We start from the raw sequence: 24,600 nt of genomic DNA, 5'->3' as shown, positions 1-24,600 counted from the left end.
TTGCAAAACAGAATAATCCGGACTTGACAATTTCTTATCTGTATTCCATAGATATATATAAAAATATATGTGGCTATGTGTTTCTTGAACCCTCTGTGACCAAGGCAATAGTCTCATCTGCATCTACTCCAGTTGGCTGTTGATTAAGATGAAACGATTCCAAGTGCACGCTGAGGTCCTAAACTTTGAATTTAACATATGAGATTTAAGATTTCTCTTATCAACAAATGTCGTACAAGTAAAATTAAAGCATTTGTCCTAATTATTTTTAAACAATATAGTATAGGCAATAATCCTATGGATTTTTTTGAATTTAGCATTTAAAACATAATTTCAATGACAATTGTCGGCTCCATAAACCAATCTTTTACCACGGGCTAGAACCGATTAGTGAACCGATTTGAAACAAATTTGGTCAGGATGGCTGACATATCTCAAGAAACAAAATAGTTTTTAGTTTAAAGACTTTATTTTCGAACAAGCGTTTGGAATCTGTTGGCGTTTCAATTTTAGCGCGACTATGCGTTTTTCAGCTAAACCAACGGTTTTTTCAAAAAGTTGTGAATCAAACATCTGTAGATTTTTGAAGTAAAATAAATCCTCATCATTAGATCCAGGCTTTTTTAGCGCTTTGATACAGACAAACAGAATAACAGAGCCCCACTCCATTAGATGCGATCATTTAAATTTTGCCGCTTTCACTTACACCCCCGTATCTCATGAACCAGGTGTGTTAGTAAAAGTACGCCATTGTGTAAGTTAGAACTTAACCTTTCGATCAGTATATGACTCGATCTGATCGGACAATCGTTGCAAATTTTCCATATTAACTGTATACAGTTTGTCATTTTGCAAACAACTACTTGACACCTTACAGCATACCATTTATTGTTCGTTTTGTTTTACTTTTGTTATTGAATTAATTTTTGCTATTTTTTTTTATATATATATAGGTAATAGTTTAATCCCACAAAAAAAACCTCTACACGAGGTAAAAGTCTAGTGACGAAAGCAATTTCTAGCCCCAAAATTTCTGATATCCAATTTTGTGACGAACAAAATTCAGTTTAATCTAAAAATTTTAAATAAAAATATAAATTTGTTAAAAAAATGCGAAAATTGGCATTGTGCACTGTGAGTAAAAAGGGTGAGCTTCTTTGTATATAAAAATTACTTTTTGCGCAGTGCCGAATGCCAATTTTCGCTTTTTTTTTTTATTAATTTATATTTTTATTTAAAATTTATAGATTAAACTGAATTTTGTTCGTCAAAAAATTGGATATCAGAAATTTTGGGGCTCGAAATTGGTTTCGTCACTAGACTTTTACCTCGTGTAGAGGTTTTTTTTGTGGGATATCAGAAATTTTTGCAATTGCTTTTGCTTTTGAAATTTTAACTTTATCATTAATGCAGGCAAATAGTAAAATATATAAATTTAGATATTGACAGCTATATGATATAGTGGTTCGATAAGAACCAACTTTGGTCAGGATATATAAGTCTAACTTAAATGCATATTCTATTAGTTTGGTTACGATATCTCGTAAAACAAAAAAGTTTTTTATACTAAGACTTAATATTGGACCGATCGGTCCTATGACAGCTATTTGATATAGTGATCCGATTTGATCCAACTTTAGTCAGGATATATGAAACCAAGTTAACTGCATATTGTATCAGTTTGGTTGAGATGTCTCATAAAACCAAAAAATTTTTCGTACTAAAACGTGGTTTTCTACCGATAGAAAAATGTATTTATTTACTTAACAGGTAATATCTTCCAAACCCCTCAACCAAAATTTATGTTTCATATACCAAAAAACGCGAAATTGTACGTATTTTGTCAAAAATCGCCAAAATGTAAGCTAAAAAACTTTATATCACCTGTAAAATGTTACCTGAGTACTTCAGGTACGCCTAAAAGCCCTCAAACACACCTTTTCAATGATATATAGAACATATCTGTAGCTTTTATGGTTTGGAAACTGTTAAGATTTCCATTTTAGCGGGATTTTACGTTTTCCCGCTAAGCTAGCGGTTTTTTCAAAAAGTCGTAGAACAAACATTTCTAGATTTTCGAAAAGGAATAAGTCCCTATCATTACATTTAAGCTTCTTTAGCGCTTTGATACAAACAGACAAACAGACAAACAAACTGACTTTTCATTTCATTTTAAGAAGTTCACTAAAATTTTCAAATGTATTTATCTTTTGAACCAGTTATCGGATTTGGGTGATTGAGGTATTACGCGTACTTTTAAGTAGAATTTTTAAAAAATACAAAATTTTACCAAAAGGTCCAAAAAGCCCCATTAGCTGCAATCATTTAAATTTTTCCCCTCCCACTTACACCCCCGTATCTCATGACCCAAGCTGGTTAGAAAAAGTTTTAGTATGCAATTTTGTAAGTTAAGACTAAACCTTTCGATCGGTATATAACTCGATCTGATCGGACAGTCGTAGCAAATTTTCCAACTTAGCTGTATATATAGTTAGTCGCCTTTCGCACCCTTCGTGATGCTTTCGTCACTAACGAGAACTGCCGTCCGCAGTGATACATACACCTGTAAAAGAAAAATACTGGAAAAATGTGTCTATCTGAATAAATTCTTTAGTTAAAGTAGAATTTGTGTGCCGTTTTTTCATTTTGCAAACAATTAATTGACAAACTGAATATTCCCTGTAGTTCTGGAGGTGTCGATTGGCCATGCTTGAACTAGCTACTGCGCTACTCCCTACATGGGTACTTACTTTACTGACCCTATGGTAATCGAACACCGAACCACCGAGTACATGGATACTTACTCGACTGACCTTATGGTAAGCGAACGCCGAACCACCGAGTAAAAAGAAATATTCGCGGACGAAAGCGTAAAAGAAACGTAAAGGCTTAGCATAACATTTTCTTTTGTTAATTTGCGAATTATGCTTTATGTCGCTGTTTGTTTATGATTTACAAAAACAATTATGATGCTGGTACCGTTTGTTTTCGTTTTGTTTGCTGCTCTTTCGCAATGATTGATCGCTGCTGCGTTTGCTGGTTGACAAATTTTGTGAAAGCATTGCAGTGGAGAGGATGGAGGGGTTTATTTACACATTGGCATTAAAAATCAAATTAATAAACTTTTGACTTTAATACATTGTGATGACAACATAAATATTAAAATAAACATTGATGGAATTCCTCGGTTTAAAAGTTCTAACTCACAACTTTGGCCCATTTTGATAAAATTGACAAATGTCCTAAATTCACCGGTAGTGCCTGTTGGAATATTTTTGGGTAAATCCAAGCCCTATACTTGTGATGAATTTCTTAGCCAATTTACTTGTAACCGAAAGCATGTGCTTCAAAATGGAATTTAGACCGACGAAAGGCGTATTGAAATAAAAATTAGGGACATTGTTTGTGATGCCCCAGCCAGGGCTTATGTCAGTGGGACTCCTGGACATACATCATCGCATGGATGCTCAAAATTTAACCAAGTCGGTAAAAAAATAAATGTTGTTTTAAAATACCAAACAGAAAGTGGAGACTTCATTACAGACGATGACTTTACAAATAGAAAATATTCCGATCACCACACAAAACCATGTTTGACAAAAATTACACCTTTTGAAACGTTATGTGTCATGTGTAAATTTTGTTGTCAGAATGATAACCAATAAGATTTGTAATTAATTAACTAATGATAAAAAGCATAAAATTATTTGACTGACGTAAAAAAATGCCTATCGAATTTCCAAGAAAGCCAAGATCTTTAAAAGGAGCTCTCAAAATGGAAAGCGACAAAATTTACTATACACAGGGATTGTTGTATTTAAAAATGAATAATTTGACGATCAATATTATGCATTTATGTTACTGCATTGCGCGTATAGAATGCTGTGCTGCCCATACCACAGAAAATCGAATTTGGAAACTTGTCAGCGGATGTTGCAGCTATTTGTTGAAAGTTTTCCAACAATCGAAATCGATAATTTTTGAAGGCAGCAGATTAATGGAAAAAGAACCAAATAATTACTGCTATATTAAAGGAGATATTCCTACAGTTCTTACTTCTATTATGGAAGAATCTGAGGAACACTTTAAAGCAAGACGATTCAGAAACCTGCGGAACTTTTATACTCAGCCATTTAACTCCTGTGACATAGGTACTTACCTTGCAGGTGCGGATCCTTCACCGTCGTCATCCCTTTTTTGAATGATATAATTATTATTCCTTTACTACATCATCTTGATAAATGAGTGAATTGTCGAACTCTTAATTTTATTTAAACTTATTTTCTCTATTTATAATTGGATACCACAAACCGCTCAGAATAAATTTAGTTAACAAAACAATATGTCAGGCAGTCCGAAAAGAAAAATTAGGAGACTGGAGTCTTTAATACCCGTAAGTGTTAAATTGTAGATAAATTTATAAAAATTAAAATAAATATTAAATCTTTTGTATTTTAGAGCAAAAGTCAAGATGCAACTGCTCAGGAACCATCGAGCGCCTAGAGGGAATGGTTTTTCAGCTAGTAGAACAAGTTCGTTCCTCACATGGTAAGTGTGCTACGACAAAAAATTTAAAGTAATGTAATTTTAGAATATTTCTTGTTTTCAGCCAATATGCAAGCGACGCAGGAGAAATTGGACGTTCTGGTGGAAGAAATTCAATCTTTAAGAGGTATAAGTATGATTATTCATCCCTTAATCAAATATGCATGAATATTTCAATCCCACAAAAAAAACCCTCTACACGAGGTAAAAGTCTAGTGACGAAAGCAATTTCTAGCCCCAAAATTTCTGATATCCAATTTTGTGACGAACAAAATTCAGTTTAATCTAAAAATTTAAAAAAAATATATAAATTAATAAAAAAAGCGAAAATTGGTATTGTGCACTGTGAGCCAAAAGGGTGAGCTTCTTTGTACATAAAAATTACGTTTTGCGCAGTGCCGAATGCCTATTTTCGCTTTTTTTTTTATTAATTTATATTTTTAAGGTACGCATAAAAGCCCTCAAACATACCTTTCCAATGATATATAGAACATATCTGTAGCTTCTATGGTTTGGAAACTGTTGGAGCTTAAATTTTAGCGTGATTTAGCGTTTTCCCGCTAAACTAGCGGGAAATTGAAAAAGTCGTAAAACAAACATTTCTAGATTTTCAAAGAGGAATAAATCCCCATCATTACATCTTAGCTTTTCTAGCGCTTTGATACAAACAGACAAACAGACAAAGAAACTAACTTTTCATTTCATTTTGAAAAGTCCACTAAAAATTTCAAATTAATTTATCTTTTGAACCAGTTAACGGATTTGGGTCATCAAGGTATCAATCGACGCGTATTTTGATAAGAATTTTAAAAAATAAATAATTTTACCAAAAGCCCCAACGGCTCCACAAGCTGCGATCATACAAATTTTCCCCTCCCACTTACACCCCGTATCTCATTACCCAGGTGAATTAGAAAAGTTTTAGTATGCCATTTTGTAAGTTAGGACTAAACCTTTCGATCGGTATATAACTTGATCTGATCGGACAGTCGGCGCAAATTTTCCAACTTAGCTGTATATATTGTTAGTCGCCTTTCGCACCCTTCGTGCTGCTTTCGTCACTAACGCGAACTGCCGTCCGCAGTGATATATATAAAATAACTTTAAAGAATTTACTTGATTTGTTCTGAAAACTTTAATTCGCCATAAATGCTTTTCTACTTGTCCGATATTGATGCGATTAGATAATGAAAAATAATAATAGATAACGTTAATAACCACAAGAAACTTATTATATTAAAAACTGTGGGCGTGGTGGTTTTCAGCGAACCACAAATTTATAAATTCAATTAACAGGTAATATCTTTAAAGCCCCTGTATATCATATCATATCAAATGCGATATTATCACTGCGGACGGCAGTTCGCGTTAGTGACGAAAGCAGCACGAAGGATGCGAAAGGCGACTAACAATATATACAGCTAATTTGAAAAATATGCTATGACTGTCCGATCAGATCGAGTTATTTACCGATCGAAAGGTTTAGTCCTAACTTACAAAATGGCATACTAAAACTTTTTTCAATTCACCTGGGTCATGAGATACGGTGGTGTTACTGGGAGAAGGAAAAATTTAAATTATCGCACCTTTTAGGGCTGTTGGGGCGTTTTGGTAAAATTTTTAATTTTTTTTAAATTCTAAATAAAAATACGCGTTGATTGATACCTCGATCACTCAAATCCGATAACTGGTTCAAAAGATAAATAAACTTAAAAATTTTAGTGGACTTCTCAAAATGAAATGAAAAGTCAGTTTGTCTGTTTGTCCGTTTGTATCAAAGCGCTACAAAAGCTTAGATGTAATGATGGGGATTTATTCCGTTTCGGAAAACTAAATATGTTTGTTTTTTGCGACTTTTTGGAAAAACCGCTAGTTTAGCGGGAAAACGCTAAATCTATTGGAAAGGTGTGTTAGAGGGCTTTAAGGCGTACCTTTAAACTTTTTATCTAAAGTACTCAGGTAACATTTTACAGATGAAATAAGGTTTTTCAGCTTACATTTTGGCGATTTATGATTTATTTATATTTTTATTTAAAATTTTTAGATTAAACTGAATTTTGTTCGTAGCAAAATTAGATATCAGAAATTTTGTAGTTAGAAATTGCTTTCGTCACTAGACTTTTACCTTGTGTAGAGCTTTTTTTTGTGGGATACGTAGTACAACATACTGAAATTATATTCAAATCGTTACTGCCGTTTTATCGCCAAAATCGCCAAAATATTTGCTGAAAATCCTGATTTTACCTGCAAAATGTTAGCTGAGTACTTTACAGTTTAAAGGTATTCCAATCTCTGGTTTTTCTATCCAAAAATCATATCTTTTGAGCCATTAAGATATTAAAAAAATGTCTAATGCATTTGATAGAAAACTTTACAAGATTTGAGAGGACCACTGGATGATTCAGGTTTGTGGGTTAAAATTAAAAAATATTTTCTTTGCATATTTTACATGTAAACTTAAAAAAAAAAAAGTTGTTTTTGTCCCAATTATTCACTTTAATCTTTTTCATCTCTTAAACAATATTGTTAAATATTTAAAAAATGTTTTACTACGCAAATTACAAGAAAAAAAAGAAAAAATTTTTTTTTCAATCTCGTATTTTGTCTGGCATAGCAAAAACTTATGTAATACCATTTCCCTCTTCCTCTTCACTTCCTCATCATCACTTTATTGCAAGGTTGCATCACTTTTTGCATTATAACTTTCGCAAGCGTACACGTATTTAAAGAATTGATTACCAAAGACTTCTGTAGTAGTGGAATGGACTCCAAATGAGTCCATTGTTAGTTCTATTCCATCAATGTCAAAAAATAGCCAAATTTCAGTAATTTTTTTAAACATCGGTGGGATAAAAAGCCAACAAGTGAAGATACAAACTAGCTCATTTTTTTTTATAAAAAAACCTTCTTTTCATATGAAACCAAAAACATCTAGATCGGTCGCATAACTTGTCTTCAACTTAGCTTTAAAATGATCATTTTATGTCATATTTGCACATTTGTGCGCGCACTGAAAAATGGGTCAACTTTGAGAGGCTGTCACGCCAACAATTTGTACCTAACTCAAAAATCGACAAAAATACAAATTTTACAGGAGAGAGTTTCTTTGACTTATAGTGTGTCGTGTTTCGTACTCCGTTTGTCGATTACTTCATAATTGACAGGCCAATATCTCCATAAACATATAAAATTGAAATTGAATATTTCGTATGCAGATGCTGTTGGTTTGCATACAAAAAACAAATTTTGGAAATATGGCGCCTACGTCATTTATGCAAATAGGGCTCGATTTATTGAAATATGGAACGGGTATTCTATGATCGGGAACTAGTCTTTCCGACTAGTTTTAGATTCAATTCAACCTCAGTTCATTTATATATTCAATATAACTTTTGAGTACGAATCATGCCTTTATAGATAACATATTGATTAATAAAACTAATAAAGTAACATTACAATAAAAGCTGTGGCTGCCGAGGTTTTGCGGTATTCCATGACGAACAATATTCGAGATTTGCAAATCTTTAAAAGGCCTGCGTTGCACCATGAGCAAATAAGTTTAATAAAGAAGCTCGGGACGTAAATTAAAATTAATATTAATCATTTTGTTTTGCATAATGGCGGAAGCTGGGCGGGAATTTATTTTTCTGTGCCTGATCCTGCTGTTTGTGGATCTCAGTAAATGCGCGCTGAACAATTCATGGTGTATACCAAATCTGTTTACAGAAAGCAAGAAAATTAAACAGAATGTGACACACTTTCGAATGAGGACAACCGGAGAAGTTCAAAATCAAACTATATGGGAAGATTTCGAATTTATAGAGGTATGATAAATCATTTTTAGCTGAAATCGTTGATATAATTATTAAAATATTCTGTACAGGTCAAAGAGAAATATCTAGATGATTGTAAACCTAAATGTGAAGAGAAGTGTAGCCCTAATGCAGATTGTGTATGGAGAGACAAAACTCAAAAACCTAAATGTGTTTGCCATGAAGGCTTCGAACGTCTTCCATCGATGCCGTGCCATCCAGTTTGTATTTCTAATTGTGGAACTAATACCGAATGCAAGAGTCCGGGTAGTTGTGAGTGCATTAAGGGTTACAACAGATCAGCCCAGAATTTTTCCAACTGTGATCCGATTTGTACAACGACTTGTGGAGCTCATAAAATTTGTGTTAAACCTGATACCTGTCAATGCGATAGTGGATACGCAGAGGATAAGCTGGGAGTCTGTCATCCTGTTTGTAAAAAGGTCATCTGTGGAAATTATGAAAAATGCACAAGCCCAGATACCTGTGAGTGTGTCGACGGTTATGGTAATGCAAGTGGTCACTGCCAACCTCAATGTTCCAATGGATGTGCTTTAAATAAATTTTGTGCTAGACCGGAAATATGTCAGTGCCAAGCTGGCTATACCGAGGATCAATTAGGAGTCTGTCGGCCAAAATGTTCTGCAGAATGTGGTCAATTTGAAGAATGCATAAGACCGGAGGAATGCCATTGCTCAACGGGTTACACTAGAAATCATGTAGGAACCTGTGAACCAGAATGTCTAAATAAGTGTCCCGAAAATAGTTTCTGCATCAAGCCAGAGGTATGTGAGTGTAAGGAAGGCTATCAGAAGTCTGGCCATGGAGATTGTAAACCAATTTGTAATGCCTGTGGCAACCACAATTACTGCAGTACACCTGGAAACTGTAGCTGCTTGGAGGGCTACCATCGGCCAAAGGCAGACATCTTGGACTGTGAACCAAAATGCCCAGAAGGTTGTGGATCCAATGCTGATTGTACACATCCTGGCAAATGTAATTGTCATCCTGGCTATAAGATGAGTGAAAATGGCGACTGTGTGCCAATTTGTGCTCCGGAATGTGAAGAACACAGTTACTGTTTGAGTCCTGGCAAGTGTGATTGCAAGGAAGGTTACATTGGCGAGGGCAATCATTGTACTCCCAAATGTAATATCGAGTGTGGGGACAACAGCTATTGTGTCCTACCAGGTATATGTGAATGTTTAGCAGGTTATAAGGCGAATGATAAGGATAATATCAACTGCTCCAGTGCTACTGCCATGTGGATAATTATATTCCTCGGTGTGGTCAGCATTACAGCTGTTATATCTCTTATATCTTGTGTAGCGTTTGTTTTCACAAGACGCTACAAGGAACCAGTCTTTGTGAAACATACGGATGCGGATGGAACTGATCTGCGAAATGTGGATCTACGTAGATATGATACTAGACTCGAGGGTATCGATAACAGCTCTTACATTTAAACAATAATATTTTTAATAAAAGATTTAATTGTTACTAACATATTTGGGAATACCTAACTTTGATTAAAATTATAAATTTTCATAATATTTGTAATCGTAGTACAATGAGTGTTGTGTACTTTTATGACACACAGCCAGAAAATATAATAAAAATATGAGTATATATAATTACTGATAGTCATTATACAAAACATGATTCATTTTATGATTCATTTATGTATATGACTAAATACGATAGTTTAATTCTTTTAGAGCACATATTTCTTTTAATATTAAAACATTTCTACTCGAATCGTATTTAATATGAAATACTGTACCCCTATCATATTGTATTGTTAAAAACGTTTACATTAGAGTGGGTCAATTTAACTATTTTTTAGACCCCGTACTTAAAAAAAAGTACAGGGGTCTATTGGGTTTGTTTGACCCTATAAAGTATATATATTCTTGATCAGCATCAATAGCCGAGTCGATATAGCAATGTCCGTCTGTCCGTCTGTCTGTCCGTCTGTATGAGCGCCTAGATCTTAGAGACTATAACAGATAGAGACACCAAACTTGGGATGTAGGTTCCTCTTTATTGCAAGCAGATCAAGTTCGTTTCAAAATTCGGCCACGCCCCCTTTATCGAACACAAATGGAAAAAAAAAATTTCATATTCAAATTATAAGAACAATTTAAAAGCTAGTGACACCAAATTTGGTATGTAGATTCCTCTATCTTGCAGACAGGTCAAGTTTGTTTCTTATTTGAATCGGACCACTATATCATATAGCGCCCATAGGAACAATCGGTCGAAAATTAAGTTTATTGTATTAATCCAGTGTACAGTGTATTAATCCGAAATAACATTGTTTATTTACGTCCGTGTCAGGATAATCAAACTCACAGAATATGCATTTTCGTTGGTTGTATACATACTGACCAAATTTGGTTAAAATCAGCTTACTATATCATATAGCTGCCATTGGAACAATAATATAGTATCTACAAAACACTACCAAAACGCGAATAAAATGCATGGAAAAAACCTGTACCCTGTACTCCCAGCGTTAGCATATGGTAACACGAAAATAAAAAGCGTAAATTTACCGAAAGAAAAAAAAATGTTTTTTTCCCGAATTTTTTTTATAATCAAAAAGTGCACTCTTTTACCTTTTTTATGCAATGGGGTTGAAACTTTAAATTTATTATTTTTTAATTTTGCTTGTAAAATATGCTCAGAAAATGCTTTTCAAATTTTAGCGACAAGTCTGAATTACCCTGTGGCCAATCACCCTGTGTAAGCTGTCATTTTAAAGCTTAAGAAGTTTTCTATCAAATGCTTTTTAAATTTTGAGAATATCTTCACTGGTTCAGATATGGTTTTGCAAACCAAAGTGGGAAAAGGCCCCACTGTGCTGCGGTCTCAGTGTGCTCCCCCTTCGCACAAAGCTGTCTACGCCCTTGATAAGTCTTATCTAAAATTAAGCTAAGCTCTCGAATTTTGATTGTTTTATCATTGCGAGAAAACTGAACGGATGTGTAAATAAGCTTATAAAACGGTTTTCATACTGTTTTTGAGCTTAAGCTACCCGTTAGTTGAATCTAAAACGCGCTATAGAACGGACCATATCATTAATACATAGAGATTTCTCAAGTCGCCAAGTAGATTGAAAAATAAAATGAATATTATTCAGTGTTTTTTTATTTGTTTGTTTTTTGGGTGCAATTTTATAGAATCTATTCGGGCATATGGAGACAATGTGTGTAGCCGAATGCATTCTGTAACGTATACCAAATATGAATATGAACTTGTATCAGTGCCGTTTACAGAAAAAAATTGGTTTGGTCATCGTGTTACTCGATGGCGAACCGAATACCAGTCGCGACCAAAGGTTAATCTAAATATTAATTTTTTTCAATTACAAATTCTATATCTATAATTCTTTTAAGCTGAGTTGTCAGAAATGAGACATTCACTCTAAAATGTTGTGCATATTTAGTGTCCTTGGGCGTGGGTATTGGAGTTTCACTAGCCCTCGCAGAGTATGAGGAGATTTCGGAAAAGTGCACTTCTAGCTATGCTCTTGCTAGCTCGTCGGTTTGTGTCGGGGTTCGATCTACTTTCTCCTGCATAATCCTACTCGCACGCACACTAGCACAATATTTAAGTGCACACTGTGAGAATCAAATATTATAAGTTTGAAATTTAATTGAACAAAATTATGTGTAACAGAGACTATATCCCGACAATCAATGTGTTCTGCAACCCTAGTTAGCTTGTGGGGGAGCTCAGATGGACATGAGCCCCATTGTCTTTACCCTCCCTACCTGCACAGAAGTCGAACTTACTGTACCCTTATAAAAGCTCTATATGATCATAATGTGATTCCAGTGCTAGCCATGCTTTACTAAGGACGAATCAATAAAGAAATTGGTACATTATGGATGTTCTTTCAACATAAACATATATATTTACGACCTCTTCGTAGTCATTATTCAAAATATCGAACATATTTTCGTCATACAATTTCGTATTCGCAACAATAATTGAAAACTCAAAGTATACAATTTTCTAATTGGCCATATGAGCTGTACTATCAATATCAACAAGAAATGGTTGGATTAGAAAAGGGATTACCAATGTTCAAATATAATACTGAAGGGTATCGATTTATAATATATATGTTTGTATCAAATTATGTTCATTCAATTTAAATTATAACATTTTACCAAACACTTACTATGTGAAGTCGGGGAGCTCAGAGACGACGAAGCGAAGATTGCTGTGATTGAAAGTCGAAATATCCTAATAAGAATTTATATATTGAGATGATTACTATTTCAGTTCCATACCCGTTTGATATCCAACCACATTTTATAATTGAATAGTTAACATTTCTTTTCTTTGAATATTATTACAATATTTACGTTAATTCACAATAATCGAAATAAATGTAAAACTTTGATACGGCATAAATTCAATGCTTTCAAGTACTTCGTGTACTAATTGTAACCGTAATGTAAATGTTATTCCGTAAGTAAGAAATTAGTGCAATTAGGACAAGTTAACTTGCAACAGTACCGAACCAAAACAAACGTGATTATTTAAGTAATATTTAAACCGAGCCACTAGTCGTATATAAAATTAAAATGTCACACAACTTATCTAATGGAACAATTAATGGCCCTTTCCAAAAATTTACCTGGTTTTACAACAATTAATATATTTAATATATATATATAGTAAAGAAGAACTTTCGGTAAGGCGACAGCTCACTATGCATGTCTCTTTGCTTATGACACAGTTCGCATCGATCGTTCCTCTGGCAGCTATATAATATAGTGCTCCGATTTCTACCAAATTTAGTTAGGATGTAATGGGCAATTAAAGATACCCAATTTATGAGTTTGATTGAGATATCTCAAAAAACAAAAAAGTTTTTCATACTAAAACTTGATTTTCTACCGATCGGCCCTATGGCAGCTATATGATATAGTGGTCAGATTCGAGCCAAATATGTTGAAGATGTAATGGACAACATAGAATACACAGTTTGTGAGTTTGGTTGAAATATCTTAATAAATAAAAATATTTTTCATGCTAAAGTTGGATTTTCAACTGATCGTCCATATGGCATCTATATTGAAAATTCCACAGATTTTTATTCATACTGGAGTAATGATGACAAATGTGGGCACACCTCTGAAAAAAAGTATTAAACAAAAAGCCAAATTTTAAAATATTCCAAACAAAAAATCTCACCATAGAAAAAAAAAATGTTTTTCGTCGTTTGGGGCCCCATATATATAAAAAGCTAGTCAGCCGGTGCTACAGTCGAGCATACTCGACTGTCGGAGACCCCGTAATAACTATGGAAAAAGCTAATAATGGAAAAAATTAAAAAATATTTAGTTAACTTAATTGCATATTCTATCAGTTTGGTTACGATATCTCAAAAAACAAAAAAGTTGTTCATACTAAGACTTGATTTTCATCCAATCGGTCCTATGACAGCAATATGATATAGTGGTCCGATTTAAACCAACTTTGGACAGAATATATAAAACCAAGTTTAGTGCTTATTCTATTAGTTTGGTTACGATATCTCATAAAACAGAAAAGTTATTCTGACTAGGACTTAATTTTCACTCAAACGGTCCTATGACAGCTATATGATATAGTGGACCGACTTGAACCAACTTCGGTAAGGATGTATAAGACTAACTTAAATGAATATTCTATAAGTTTGGTTATGATATCTCATAAAACTAAAAAGTTTTTCATACTAAGACTTGATTTTCGCCTGATCGGTCCGATGACACCTATATGATATAGTGGTCCGATTTGAACCAACTATAAACAGGATATATAAAACCAAGTCATATGCTTATTGTATCAGTTTGGTTACAATATCTCATTAAACAAAAAAGTTTTTCATACTAAAACTTGATTTTCGACCGATTGTTCTATATACCAAATTTGGTTTCACTAGCTTTTAAATTGTTCTTATAATTTTGTTATGAAATTTTTTTTCGATTTGTGGGCGATAAAGGGGGCGTGGCCGAATTTTGAATCAAACTTGATCTGCTTGCAATACAGAGGAACCTACATACCAAGTTTGGTGTCTCTATCTCTTATAGTCTCTGAGATCTAGGCGCTCATACAGACGGACAGACAGACAGACAGACAGACAGACAGACGGACATTGCTATATCGACTCGGCTGTTGATGCTGATCAAGAATATATATACTTTATAGGGTCTGCCACGCCTCCTTCTGCCTGTTACGCACATATTCGTTAAAACAAACCTAATAGACCCCTGCACTTTTTTTAAGTACGGGGTCTAATAAAGGAACACTTGTTAACACAACAAAATCAATTTTCAAAGTCACTTGTACACAGCGCGCACAAAAGAGTTGAAAAAGAGTCAATGTAAAGTCAAATAGACATACATATGCATTAATCATTAGGAAGAGCAGGACAGCCATATGTGCAATTCAAAGATCTGTTAAGTGCACACATACACACATTTGTTGGCACGCGCCAAAACAAAAGAAATTTCTAGCTAAGCATTCATATATATAAACATGCGTTCATGCATTTTTAGTTGTAAAACCTTAACAGAGATTAAATTAAAGCTGCATATTGAACATGCAAAATGTTGCAATAAATAAGTTAACCAACACTTAAATCATATAGTAAAATAATTGAAGCGCAAAAAAGATAAATTTACTAATAACATAAAATTACACAGTCAACTTATAATAAACATGAAATTTATAATAAACATGAAATTTACATAGAATTTTAACATAGCATTTATACAAATACCAATATAAAATAATTTAAGTGAAATGATTAAACATGTATTCAATATTTAATGTCAATATAACATTCATAAATAATAATTTCAATAAATTGTAAAAATTAATAAAAAAAATAGCTTAATATCAGCTGGAAAAAAAGTTGTTCCCGCCGGGAATCGAACCCGCAACAAAGTTGCAAAAAATTTTAACTGACAGAGGCTCAACGTGTTGAGGCACTCCCGCACTTATGCGTTTAACCTCCCAAATGGCCATATTGCTTGTTTTAGTGCTCAATTAAAAAATAAAAGAAATAAATTATATTGTAACATTTAATGTTAATATTACATTTTATGTAAGCCCTGAGTTTGTTTTAATATAAAATGAAATTGAATTCGAACATAAAAAAATTAAAAATCTTTCGCCCACGGCAGGACTCGAACCCACGAGCACCGTCCGCCACGTAAGCCCACGACCGATTGGACGCCAATTTGTGTTATAATATTTCAATACAATTTTTTATTTTATCAAGTTATTTACTTTAGTTTTAATTACTGCCACCAACGCGCCATCAACGAATTAAACAGCAAAATTTATTATTTGAATATCTTCGCTATTTACTGTGTGATCGGAATGAAATTTTCAGGAAAAATCTAGGACAATTATATCTTCGTTTGTGCAAAATCTGGGATTCCTGGCTTTCAAATTGCTCTTATAATTTCGTTATGAAATTTTCTATGTCGATTTGCTGGCGGTTAAGGGGGCGTGGCTAAATTTTGAAATAAACTTGATCTGCTTGCAATATAGAGGAACCCACATACCAAGTTTGGGTATTTCGATGTATCGTTCCTATGGCAGCTATATGATATAGTGGTCCGATCCAATAATAAAAACAAAACGTGATCTGCCTATGGTATCCTACATACCAGGTTTGAAGTCTCTAGCTCATATGACATCCATGTGATAAAAACTATGCACAGTTTGGTTTCGATATCTCAAAAAACAAAAAGTTGTTCATACTAAGACTTGATTTTCACTCGATCGGTCCTATGACAGCTATATGATATAGTGGTCCGATTTGAACCAACTTTGGACAGGATATATAAAACCAAGTCGTATGCTTATTGTATCAGTTTGCTTAAGATATCTCATAAATAGTTGTTCATACTAAAATTTGATTTTTGATCGATTGTTCCTATGAGCGCTATATGATATAATGAAATTTTTAAACATGTATTCAATATTTAATGTCAATATAACATCCATAAATAATAATTTCAATAAATTGTAAAAATTAAAAAAATAGCTTAATATCAGCTGGAAAAAAAAGTTGTTCCCGCTTGGAATCGAACCCGCAGCAAAGTTGAAAAAAATTTTAACTGACAGAGGCTCAACGTGTTGAGCCACTCTCGCACTTATGCGTTCAACCTCCCAAATGGCCATATTGCTTGTTTTAGTGCTCAATTACAAAGCAAAAGAAATAAATTATATTTTAACATTTAATGTTAATATTACATTTTAAATAAGCACTGAGTTTGTTTTAATATGAAATGAAATTGAATTCGAACATAAATAAATTAAAAATCTTTCGCCCACGGCAGGACTCGAACCCACGAGCACCGTCCGACTCCGCGACTCAGAACACTGCGCCACGTAAGCCCACGACCGATTGGACGCCAATTTGTGATATAATACTTTAATACAATTTTTTATTTTATCAAGTTATTTACTTAAGTAAATAATAAATATTTGGCGTGGCCAAATTTTAAAATAAACTTGATGTGCTCTCAATATAGAGGAACCCACATACCAAGTTTGGGGTCTCTAGCTCTTATTGTCTCCGAGATCTAGGTGTTCATACAGACAGACAGACAGACAGACAGACAGACAGACAGACAGACAGACAGACGGACAGACGGACATTGCTATATCGACTCGGCTATTGATGCTGATCAAGAATATATATACTTTATGGGGTCTGCCAAGCCTATTTCTGCCTGTTACGCACATATTCGGTAAAATCAGACAACGAAAAGTGCGAAAACAATTTTAATATGTGGCTGCAGATGATAGCAAAAACATACCAGAAACTGATACATTTCGAATTCCATTCTTAGAATCAATCGACCCCGTCATTTAGCAACTAAAATTGAGATTTGAGGCACTTTTTATTGTTTCTGATGATTTGAATTAATAAACAGGACCTTAACACTAAATCCAAATAGGACAGTGAACTTGAAAAACATGCAATGAATTTGACAACGATTTTTTAACGATTCACATCACATCCTTCAGATCACATCAGCCTTAGCAAAGAAGTCTAAAATATTTGATTTAACTAAAAAAACATGGGCCAAATTTCAAAATTAACTTCCAATAGGTCAACATCCTAAGAAAATTGTGACCCAATTTGGTTCCTCTAACTCGAATAGTCTCGGAGATAAAAGTGTTCAAACTGATATACCATCATCTGTCACGAATCTAATAGTATCCATTATTATGTAACGAGCTAATTATCATGTTATAAGTTTTTATTGTAGTAACATTTTATTAATTTTAGTAAACATTTTTGACACTGGAGTTGTCAATTTAATATGTTTTTAAGGGAATTATCGTTGTTTTGTTTATTTGCTTAAAAAATGTGTTGCTTAAAAGAAATTGTAGAGGGTGGAGGGGGCGCCGACAAAATCTTTGCCCCGGGAGCAACTTTTCGTCGTAACGGCGCTAAAATTAACGTTCAATCGCAAATTTTCGTGTTTTTCAACATTTAAAATGCAATAACAATTTGAGAAAAAAATTTTTAATTAAAGCTTTTATATAAAATTTAATGTTTTTATTTTAAGAATATTATAAAGTTGTTAAAAAAAATTTAAGAAAATAATTTTTATTTTATTAATTAATTAATTTATTTTTTTGCAATTTCTAAGGTCAATATGTTAAGTCCCTTTTACCGTTAATTTGCGCCCTTTCTCATGACACACCTACCATTATTTTGTGGTTGGAATTTTCTCTGAAGGGTTCTAAATATATATTTCAAATTTCAGACCGATTTCTCAACCAGCTCAATACCTAGAGCTTTTTCCTATCAACTTCAGCCAAACCTGCCAAAGTAAAGCCTTTGAACATTTCAAATTACACTAGGCAACAGCCAAATTCTGAATTGAACCAAGCTGTCTTTTTTAGATATTGGGCCCCAATCGACAAAAATAAATTTTTTTTTTTGAATTTTTAAAAATTTGGCTTATTTTCCTGCCGTTTTTTTTTAGAGGTGCGTCCTCTTTTGTTATCATAACTTGAGAATGCCAAAACCGATCAAAAGCTTTCTGTAATTCATCCATACACAGTCTAAGATTTAAGAGCTACTAATTTTTGAATTAAGATTTTTTTTTAGTTTTTTTTTTTAGCTTTTTTATAAAGTTTTTTTATTAATTCAAAATGCAAGGAAAACTCAAAAAAAATTCTGAACTTAGGTTTTTTTTTTTTTTTGCAAAGCTGCATGAATTGAGCGTCGTTTAACCCTTTAACTGGTAAGACCGTCTGTAGACGTTCTTCTGTTTTTAAGTTATAAATGGAAAACTAAAAATTTTTCTTTTCGAGATTATTTATTATGTTTTTAGAATTGATTCTCTGACGTTTTAAAATTTATATGATTATTATCTGATGAGCCGTTTTTTTTACAGAATTTTGTTAAACATTGAAATTGGGAAAAACACCATATTTAATTATTACAAAATAATAAATTTCAATCGCCAAAAAAATATATAGATTTGTTAATTTAGACTGCTAGTATGTTATATTATTCTCTTATGTTTTGTAAAAAAATAAATACTAAAATTCAATTTGAAGTATTCTTAAAAAGCGAAAGACTGAAGACCGTCTGTAGACGGTTTTGTCGGTTTGAGCGGAAAAAAATATGGCCGTTCGCTATCATCACAAGACGATATCTTTTGCAATTTTTGTTTCTAATGTTTTTTTTTGAGCTGGTAATCACTTAAATAACTATTAGTTTGCAACTTTCTTAAATTTAATTGTCTATTATTTTTTAAATATATTAATTTATAAGTAATTTTAAATGAACAATTGCTTGAGTTCACCGTTTCTATGTAATATGTGGGAAATCCTTATTTACAGGTATTTAATTTAAGTTAGTTGTCTTAAAATATATTTATTTTTGTAATGGTAGTCCCAAAAATAATTTTGGAAGACTCATTTGTATAATTTGAGCATTCACTTCTATCAAAATACTGACTGTATGCATCATTTTCCTTTTTATATAAGCAAATTGGATAATTATTTGCATTTTTATATCTTTATCTGATGTCAGATGAACAGCTCGTTTCCAGTGATTACTAAGTCTAAATTATTGTATTCCTTATTTAGTTGGGGGCAACTGATTTCCATATAAAGCTTCTGCATCCTACAATAATGAAGTGCTTTAGCTCTTTCCTCATTGGGATTGGCTCTGAGGAGTGGTGATATCCTTACATTTTCCTTAATACCGAATTTACGATAACTCCTTGAATCTTGGAGCAGAACTCGGCGGGAAGTAGACTGGATTTGACGACTAGTTGGTTGAAGTATGGGTAATGAAGATTGAATGCTTTGTAAAGGCTTGAAGCATGCAGTTGTTGATCAGGATAGTTCTTCTATATCGATGGGTATAGGACTAGGTGAAACTGTTGCCTGAGTGTTTTTGGGAATCATTGAATGAGATGCTTAAATCTTGAAATGCATCGGAATTATAATTCTCAATAATTTTCCAATTTCCTAATGGTTTCGGAATAGTCTGGGATTGGAGACAAAACTCCGGGCTCATAAAGCGTTACAATCAATGGTATATTAATTTTAGGCTAAAATAGGTATGTATTTTAAATATGCTAGATTTAGGGTTATAAGAGTTTTGAAAAATATATATGGAAGTATTCATTGACAGTACTGCTAAGCTTGTTAAGGTGTACATACTTCTTAGATTTCGTATATTAAATATTTATGCAAGTATTGGTTGAAGTGATGCGATAAATATATAGTTTAATAAAATTATTTAACTTCGTTTTAGACCAAATATAGATATGAGCCTCAATATTATTGCTGTCCTGGCTATGATGGATCAATATACAATTGCATGCCCAAATGCTTTGCGGGATGCTCCGAGAATAGTCACTGTGTAGCTCCCAATCGATGCGGCTGCGACAATGGGTATTCTGGGGAAGATTGCAAGCCCGTTTGTACAAACTGTGGCAAAAACAGCTACTGCGTGGAGCCCAATTTGTGCAGATGCAACTCCGGTTACCGGCATATCAGCAATGAAGGCGACTGTATGCCAATATGCAACCAGGAATGCGGTGATCACAGCTTCTGCTCCGCGCCGGACAATTGTGAATGTGAAGTGGGCTATCAACGAGTCTCAAATAGTTCCACTTGTGAGCCCGTGTGCAGGTTCAGTTGTGGAGCCAACAGCTACTGCAAGGAGCCCGATAAGTGTGAGTGCCAGGCGGGCTATGAACCGACCGAGGATGGTTCAGGGGAATGCAAGCCAATCTGTGCTAATGAGTGTGGGCCAAACAGCAGCTGCAACGCGCCAGACGTATGTCGATGCAATGAGAAATATCTTCTGAAGGATGGGAGCTGCAAGCCAATTTGCAGCTCAGGATGCCAGGAGCACAGCATTTGCAAGACACCTGAACACTGTGAATGTAACGAAGGTTATCATCAAAGGGAGCAAAACGTGTGTGAACCGATCTGCCCGGAAGGCTGCCCAGCATTTGCCAGGTGTGTATCTCCCAACGAGTGTCAGTGCTTTCCCGGCTTGAGGTGACTGATCAAAAGTGTGAGCCAAAGTGCAGTCAGGGGTGCCCAAACGGCTATTGCTTTACGCCTGAGGTGTGTGCCTGCAGCCCTGGTTATCTAATGGGCCCCAACAACAGCTGCGATCCGCAGTGCACTGAAAACTGCATTCACGGAAATTGCAGTCAGCCAGAGATCTGTGAGTGTGAGCCTGGCTACCGTTTCGTCCAGGACTCCCAGCATATTTGTGAGCCCATCTGTGAGCCCAAATGTCAGAACGGAGATTGTATGGCACCCCAGACCTGCATCTGTCACTTGGGTCATGTACCCGAAGACTCTGCCTTGGTCCACGTGTGTAAGCCGACTTGCCATGTGAACTGTGTGAATGGCACTTGTACATTGCCGGATGAGTGCAGCTGCCTTCCGGGATTTAATCCCTCTGTCGAGGGCAATTCGACAGTCTGTCATCCCAACTGTAGCAAGGGCTGTCCAAATGGTATCTGCGTAGCTCCTGAAACATGTCAGTGCTTTGAAGGCTTCGAGAACACCTCCAATGGCTGTCAGCTCTCAATGACTACTAAAAGCAACAGCACTTCCGCCTCTGCCCCTCCTCTTGAAACTGAATTGAATTGCACCAATAGCTGCAGATGTTGGAGCGAGCTTACAGCTGCGGACAATGCCACTCCTAACAAGTGTATCAATATTTGCATGGATGACTATGACAAAACCTGTCTAGATCTTACTCATTGCCGCTGCAATCAGCAGACAGATGGCAAGCAACTGATTTGCGGTGTGGATGCCTCCAATGAGGCAAGAGTTCTTGAATGTCAGGTGCTCGCCAGTCCGAAGATAAGCCCAAAATCGGATTTAACCATCATAAAAGAGTCTGCTCTTAACTCCTCAAAATCAGTTCAGCGTGCTGCCAAATGGCCATCGGTCCTGGCGTGGTGTGTGGCCATCTGCATTATCTTGATGTCGCTGACAGCCATCATCCATTTCTACCTTAGGCATAGGAGCCAACAGGTGACATCTCGACGGACCGATGAGCTCAGCGTAATTAGCTTTGAAAATGAGTTTTAACCAATTAACTATCTATAAATATGATACGAATAATTTGCATGTTGTATTTGTTGTATTTAATGCAAGTACGTGTATAACGCTATTACACCAATAAATTCTCTATAAATTACGGAATATTTTATGATTCTCAGACAGGCACACAAATCGTGGACTGCTCGTGGTAGGTGAAACCGGGATCACAGATACAACGATTGCGACTCACACAGATTCCATTATTGCATTTTCTAGAAGTTTCATATGATATTATAATAACAGATAAGTTCCTACTCGATCATACTCGTACTTACTGATAGCAATCGGTCTGACAGACTCCATCTTTGAGCACGTATCCTGGTCCGCAGTCGCACTCATTATTGTTCGTGCAGAGGCCACCGATGCCGCAGTCCGGATCACAGACGGGTTGGCAGCCATCGTTGGTCAGCTGGTAGCCCTTGGCACAACTGCAGACCTCGGGCTCTGTACAATTATGACGTGGATTGTTGCCACAGCCACGGCTGCAAATGGGGCGACAAAAGCGGCGAGTTTCATCCAGAGTGTAGCCTGGATCGCATTGGCAGCTCCCATCGAGGAAGCAACGTCCATTTTGACATCCCAATGGGCAGGCAAACACACAATTTCCATTGTCGTTCTTCACAAATCCCTCGTAGCAATCGCAGTCGCCGGGAACGCGACAAACGCCATTCTGGCAACCACAAATGGGTCGACAGACGGTCTCGCCTCGCAGGCGGGTGGGAGTATGGCCGGTGCAACAGACCTCAATATAGGACAGCTTGTTGGCCATGTCAGTCTGTATGAAATTGGCTAAAGGATACTTGGACACCGTCTCTGCCCTAGACATAAACATAGTCACAGCATAAGCAAATGTAATTATACTCCACACCTGCCACAACTTACGGCACCCAAATGCGACACTTGTGCTTCTCACGATCCGCAATGACCTCGTGAGCACGCTGCAAATACTCACGACTCGTCGTCTGCTGTGAGACGGCCTTGACCGGCTCATAGTTGCCACTACCAGGACGTTGATAAAGTGTCTGTGAAGGCGTTTGCTGCCTGTTTCCGCCAGCGGCGCCGTAGTCGTAGTACTGTCGTGAGTGCCCCTCTTGCCCCCCTCTCCGCGTGTCATAGCGTGAAGGGGCATCATATTCCGAATAGCCGATCACATTCACCGCAATGCTGGCCAGGCACAGTAGCACGAGTTGCCTGTTGTAATGCATTATTAGGCACATTTCCTACACAATTTCCCGCATCTATAGCTTGCAAATCACTTGCTAAATTCATACTAAGCTCTCGAAATCCGTTGCTGTTCCACTGCCCCAATAATTCAAAGCCCGCTTATCTGTTGTTTTCTGTTCTACAGCAAGAGAATTTCGTGCAAGTTTCAAGACTCTCACGGAACCTTGCGTAATTTGAGCTATTTACACTGTACATCGTACAGCATTCTCCGAATTTCGTCTATTATTATAATATTTTAGAAAAATCTACTTGCTTTTTCATAATATTGTGCTTAAGTATAGAAACATTTTATTAAGATATGCAGCCAGATTTATTATTACTTTAAGTTGTGATTTAAATATTTTTATATTATCCAATAATATTTGATATTTACGAATATTTTTAAATTTAATTAAATTTTTTTTTTCATTAGTCCAAAGCCTTATTGTACATTACTCATATATTTATATTTAGTTTAAAAAATCCTATAAATACCAAAATTATTTTTAAAGCTGTTTATTTTATTTCTTAGACCATTTATATTTAATCTTTGTTTTTTTTTTTTAGAATTCTGCACTGTTGTGTCTTAAAGTATTATCATAACATTCTCAAGGGCGTAGGCAGGGGGGGGGGCACAGTGGGGCACTTGCCCCCTATACTCTTGATTACAAAATTTTAGCTTCCGAAATCCATTCATTTTGGTATCACATCACATAAAATAACAACAAAAAATTGAAACTCTGGATCTTTCATTGATTAAAAGTTGTCAAGTTTGACTTCCAACAGTGGTACTATTCATGAAATTATATACAAGATACAGAAGTGTCGAGCTCTAAACTTCACACCTATTTGCGGGTACACAAAGATGAGTTAACTTCATTGTTGGTTTATTTGGCACAAAAAAAATTAATTTAAAATACGTTCTTAGAATTCATCGTTTTGTCGCAAAAAAAAAATGACCCACTCTACTGTTTAATCTTTTTTTTTTAAAGATCTTGTATGCTGAGCGCGTAGGAAAGGTTAGTTTTTAAACATTTTTGACTTATATAAGCTTAAAATGACTACAAAGACTAATTTTACTCCGTAGTTATATTGCTCATAAGAATGTGTATTCTAAAAATCTCTTAAAGCAATCCAAAAGGTGGTGTTTCTGAAAACAAGCAAGCAATGCTTTCAAATTACAAATATATTTTGGAGAGATTAAGGTATTAAGGTATATTTTAAAATTAAATGAAATTTATTTTGAATTAATTTTTTTAATTATTTAAGCAAACCTAAAATAACATTTATATAGCTCGAAAATTTCCAAACAGTTGTTTCAAAATTAATTATTTTAAAAATCTCTAGAGGTTTGTGGGCCACAAATTGTGCATGGTTTGTGGAGATATCATAAAAAAAATATTTTTAG

General features: G+C 34.9%; 3 protein-coding genes across 3 annotated transcripts; 2 read left to right on the top strand and 1 right to left on the bottom strand.

Moving 5' to 3' along the window:
• Nucleotides 1-8,164: 8,164 nt before the first annotated feature.
• Nucleotides 8,165-9,865, top strand: LOC117782518 (von Willebrand factor D and EGF domain-containing protein-like). The gene is made up of 2 exons (XM_034619536.1): nt 8,165-8,369; nt 8,429-9,865. The coding sequence occupies exons 1-2, from the start codon at nt 8,310-8,312 to the stop codon at nt 9,821-9,823; spliced, it is 1,455 nt and encodes a 484-aa protein (XP_034475427.1). The 5' UTR covers nt 8,165-8,309; the 3' UTR covers nt 9,824-9,865.
• A 1,563-nt stretch (nt 9,866-11,428) lies between these two features.
• On the top strand, nt 11,429-22,087 carry LOC117782516 (platelet endothelial aggregation receptor 1). The gene is given in 3 exon segments (XM_034619535.1): nt 11,429-11,700; nt 20,170-20,923; nt 20,926-22,087. Coding segments are annotated over 3 exon segments (2,019 nt in total). The 5' UTR covers nt 11,429-11,487; the 3' UTR covers nt 21,978-22,087.
• Nucleotides 21,999-23,255, bottom strand: LOC117782521 (tenascin). Its single transcript, XM_034619540.1, has 3 exons — nt 22,872-23,255; nt 22,265-22,807; nt 21,999-22,201 (listed from the first exon to the last, which is right to left on the bottom strand). Exons 1-3 carry the CDS (start codon nt 23,204-23,206, stop codon nt 22,105-22,107), a joined length of 975 nt encoding a protein of 324 aa, XP_034475431.1. The 5' UTR covers nt 23,207-23,255; the 3' UTR covers nt 21,999-22,104.
• Nucleotides 23,256-24,600: the final 1,345 nt, after the last annotated feature.

This window comes from Drosophila innubila (genome assembly GCF_004354385.1).
Source record: "Drosophila innubila isolate TH190305 chromosome 2L unlocalized genomic scaffold, UK_Dinn_1.0 5_B_2L, whole genome shotgun sequence".
Lineage (NCBI taxonomy): Eukaryota > Metazoa > Arthropoda > Insecta > Diptera > Drosophilidae > Drosophila > Drosophila innubila.
The sequence above is the reverse complement of the archived record's forward strand: the minus strand, read 5'-3'. Positions and strand labels throughout refer to the sequence as shown.

What these genes read in the sequence shown, in the direction of transcription:
- LOC117782518 (XM_034619536.1), top strand. Translation starts at nt 8,310, where the DNA reads ATGAGGACAACCGGAGAAGTTCAAAATCAAACTATATGGGAAGATTTC. An exon ending in AAGATTTCGAATTTATAGAG is followed by an intron (nt 8,370 to 8,428) that starts GTATGATAAATC and finishes TATTCTGTACAG; the next exon opens with GTCAAAGAGAAATATCTAGA.
- LOC117782521 (XM_034619540.1), bottom strand. Translation starts at nt 23,206, where the DNA reads ATGTGCCTAATAATGCATTACAACAGGCAACTCGTGCTACTGTGCCTG. An exon ending in AAGTGTCGCATTTGGGTGCC is followed by an intron (nt 22,808 to 22,871) that starts GTAAGTTGTGGC and finishes GTTTATGTCTAG; the next exon opens with GGCAGAGACGGTGTCCAAGT. An exon ending in TGTCAGACCGATTGCTATCA is followed by an intron (nt 22,202 to 22,264) that starts GTAAGTACGAGT and finishes TGAAACTTCTAG; the next exon opens with AAAATGCAATAATGGAATCT.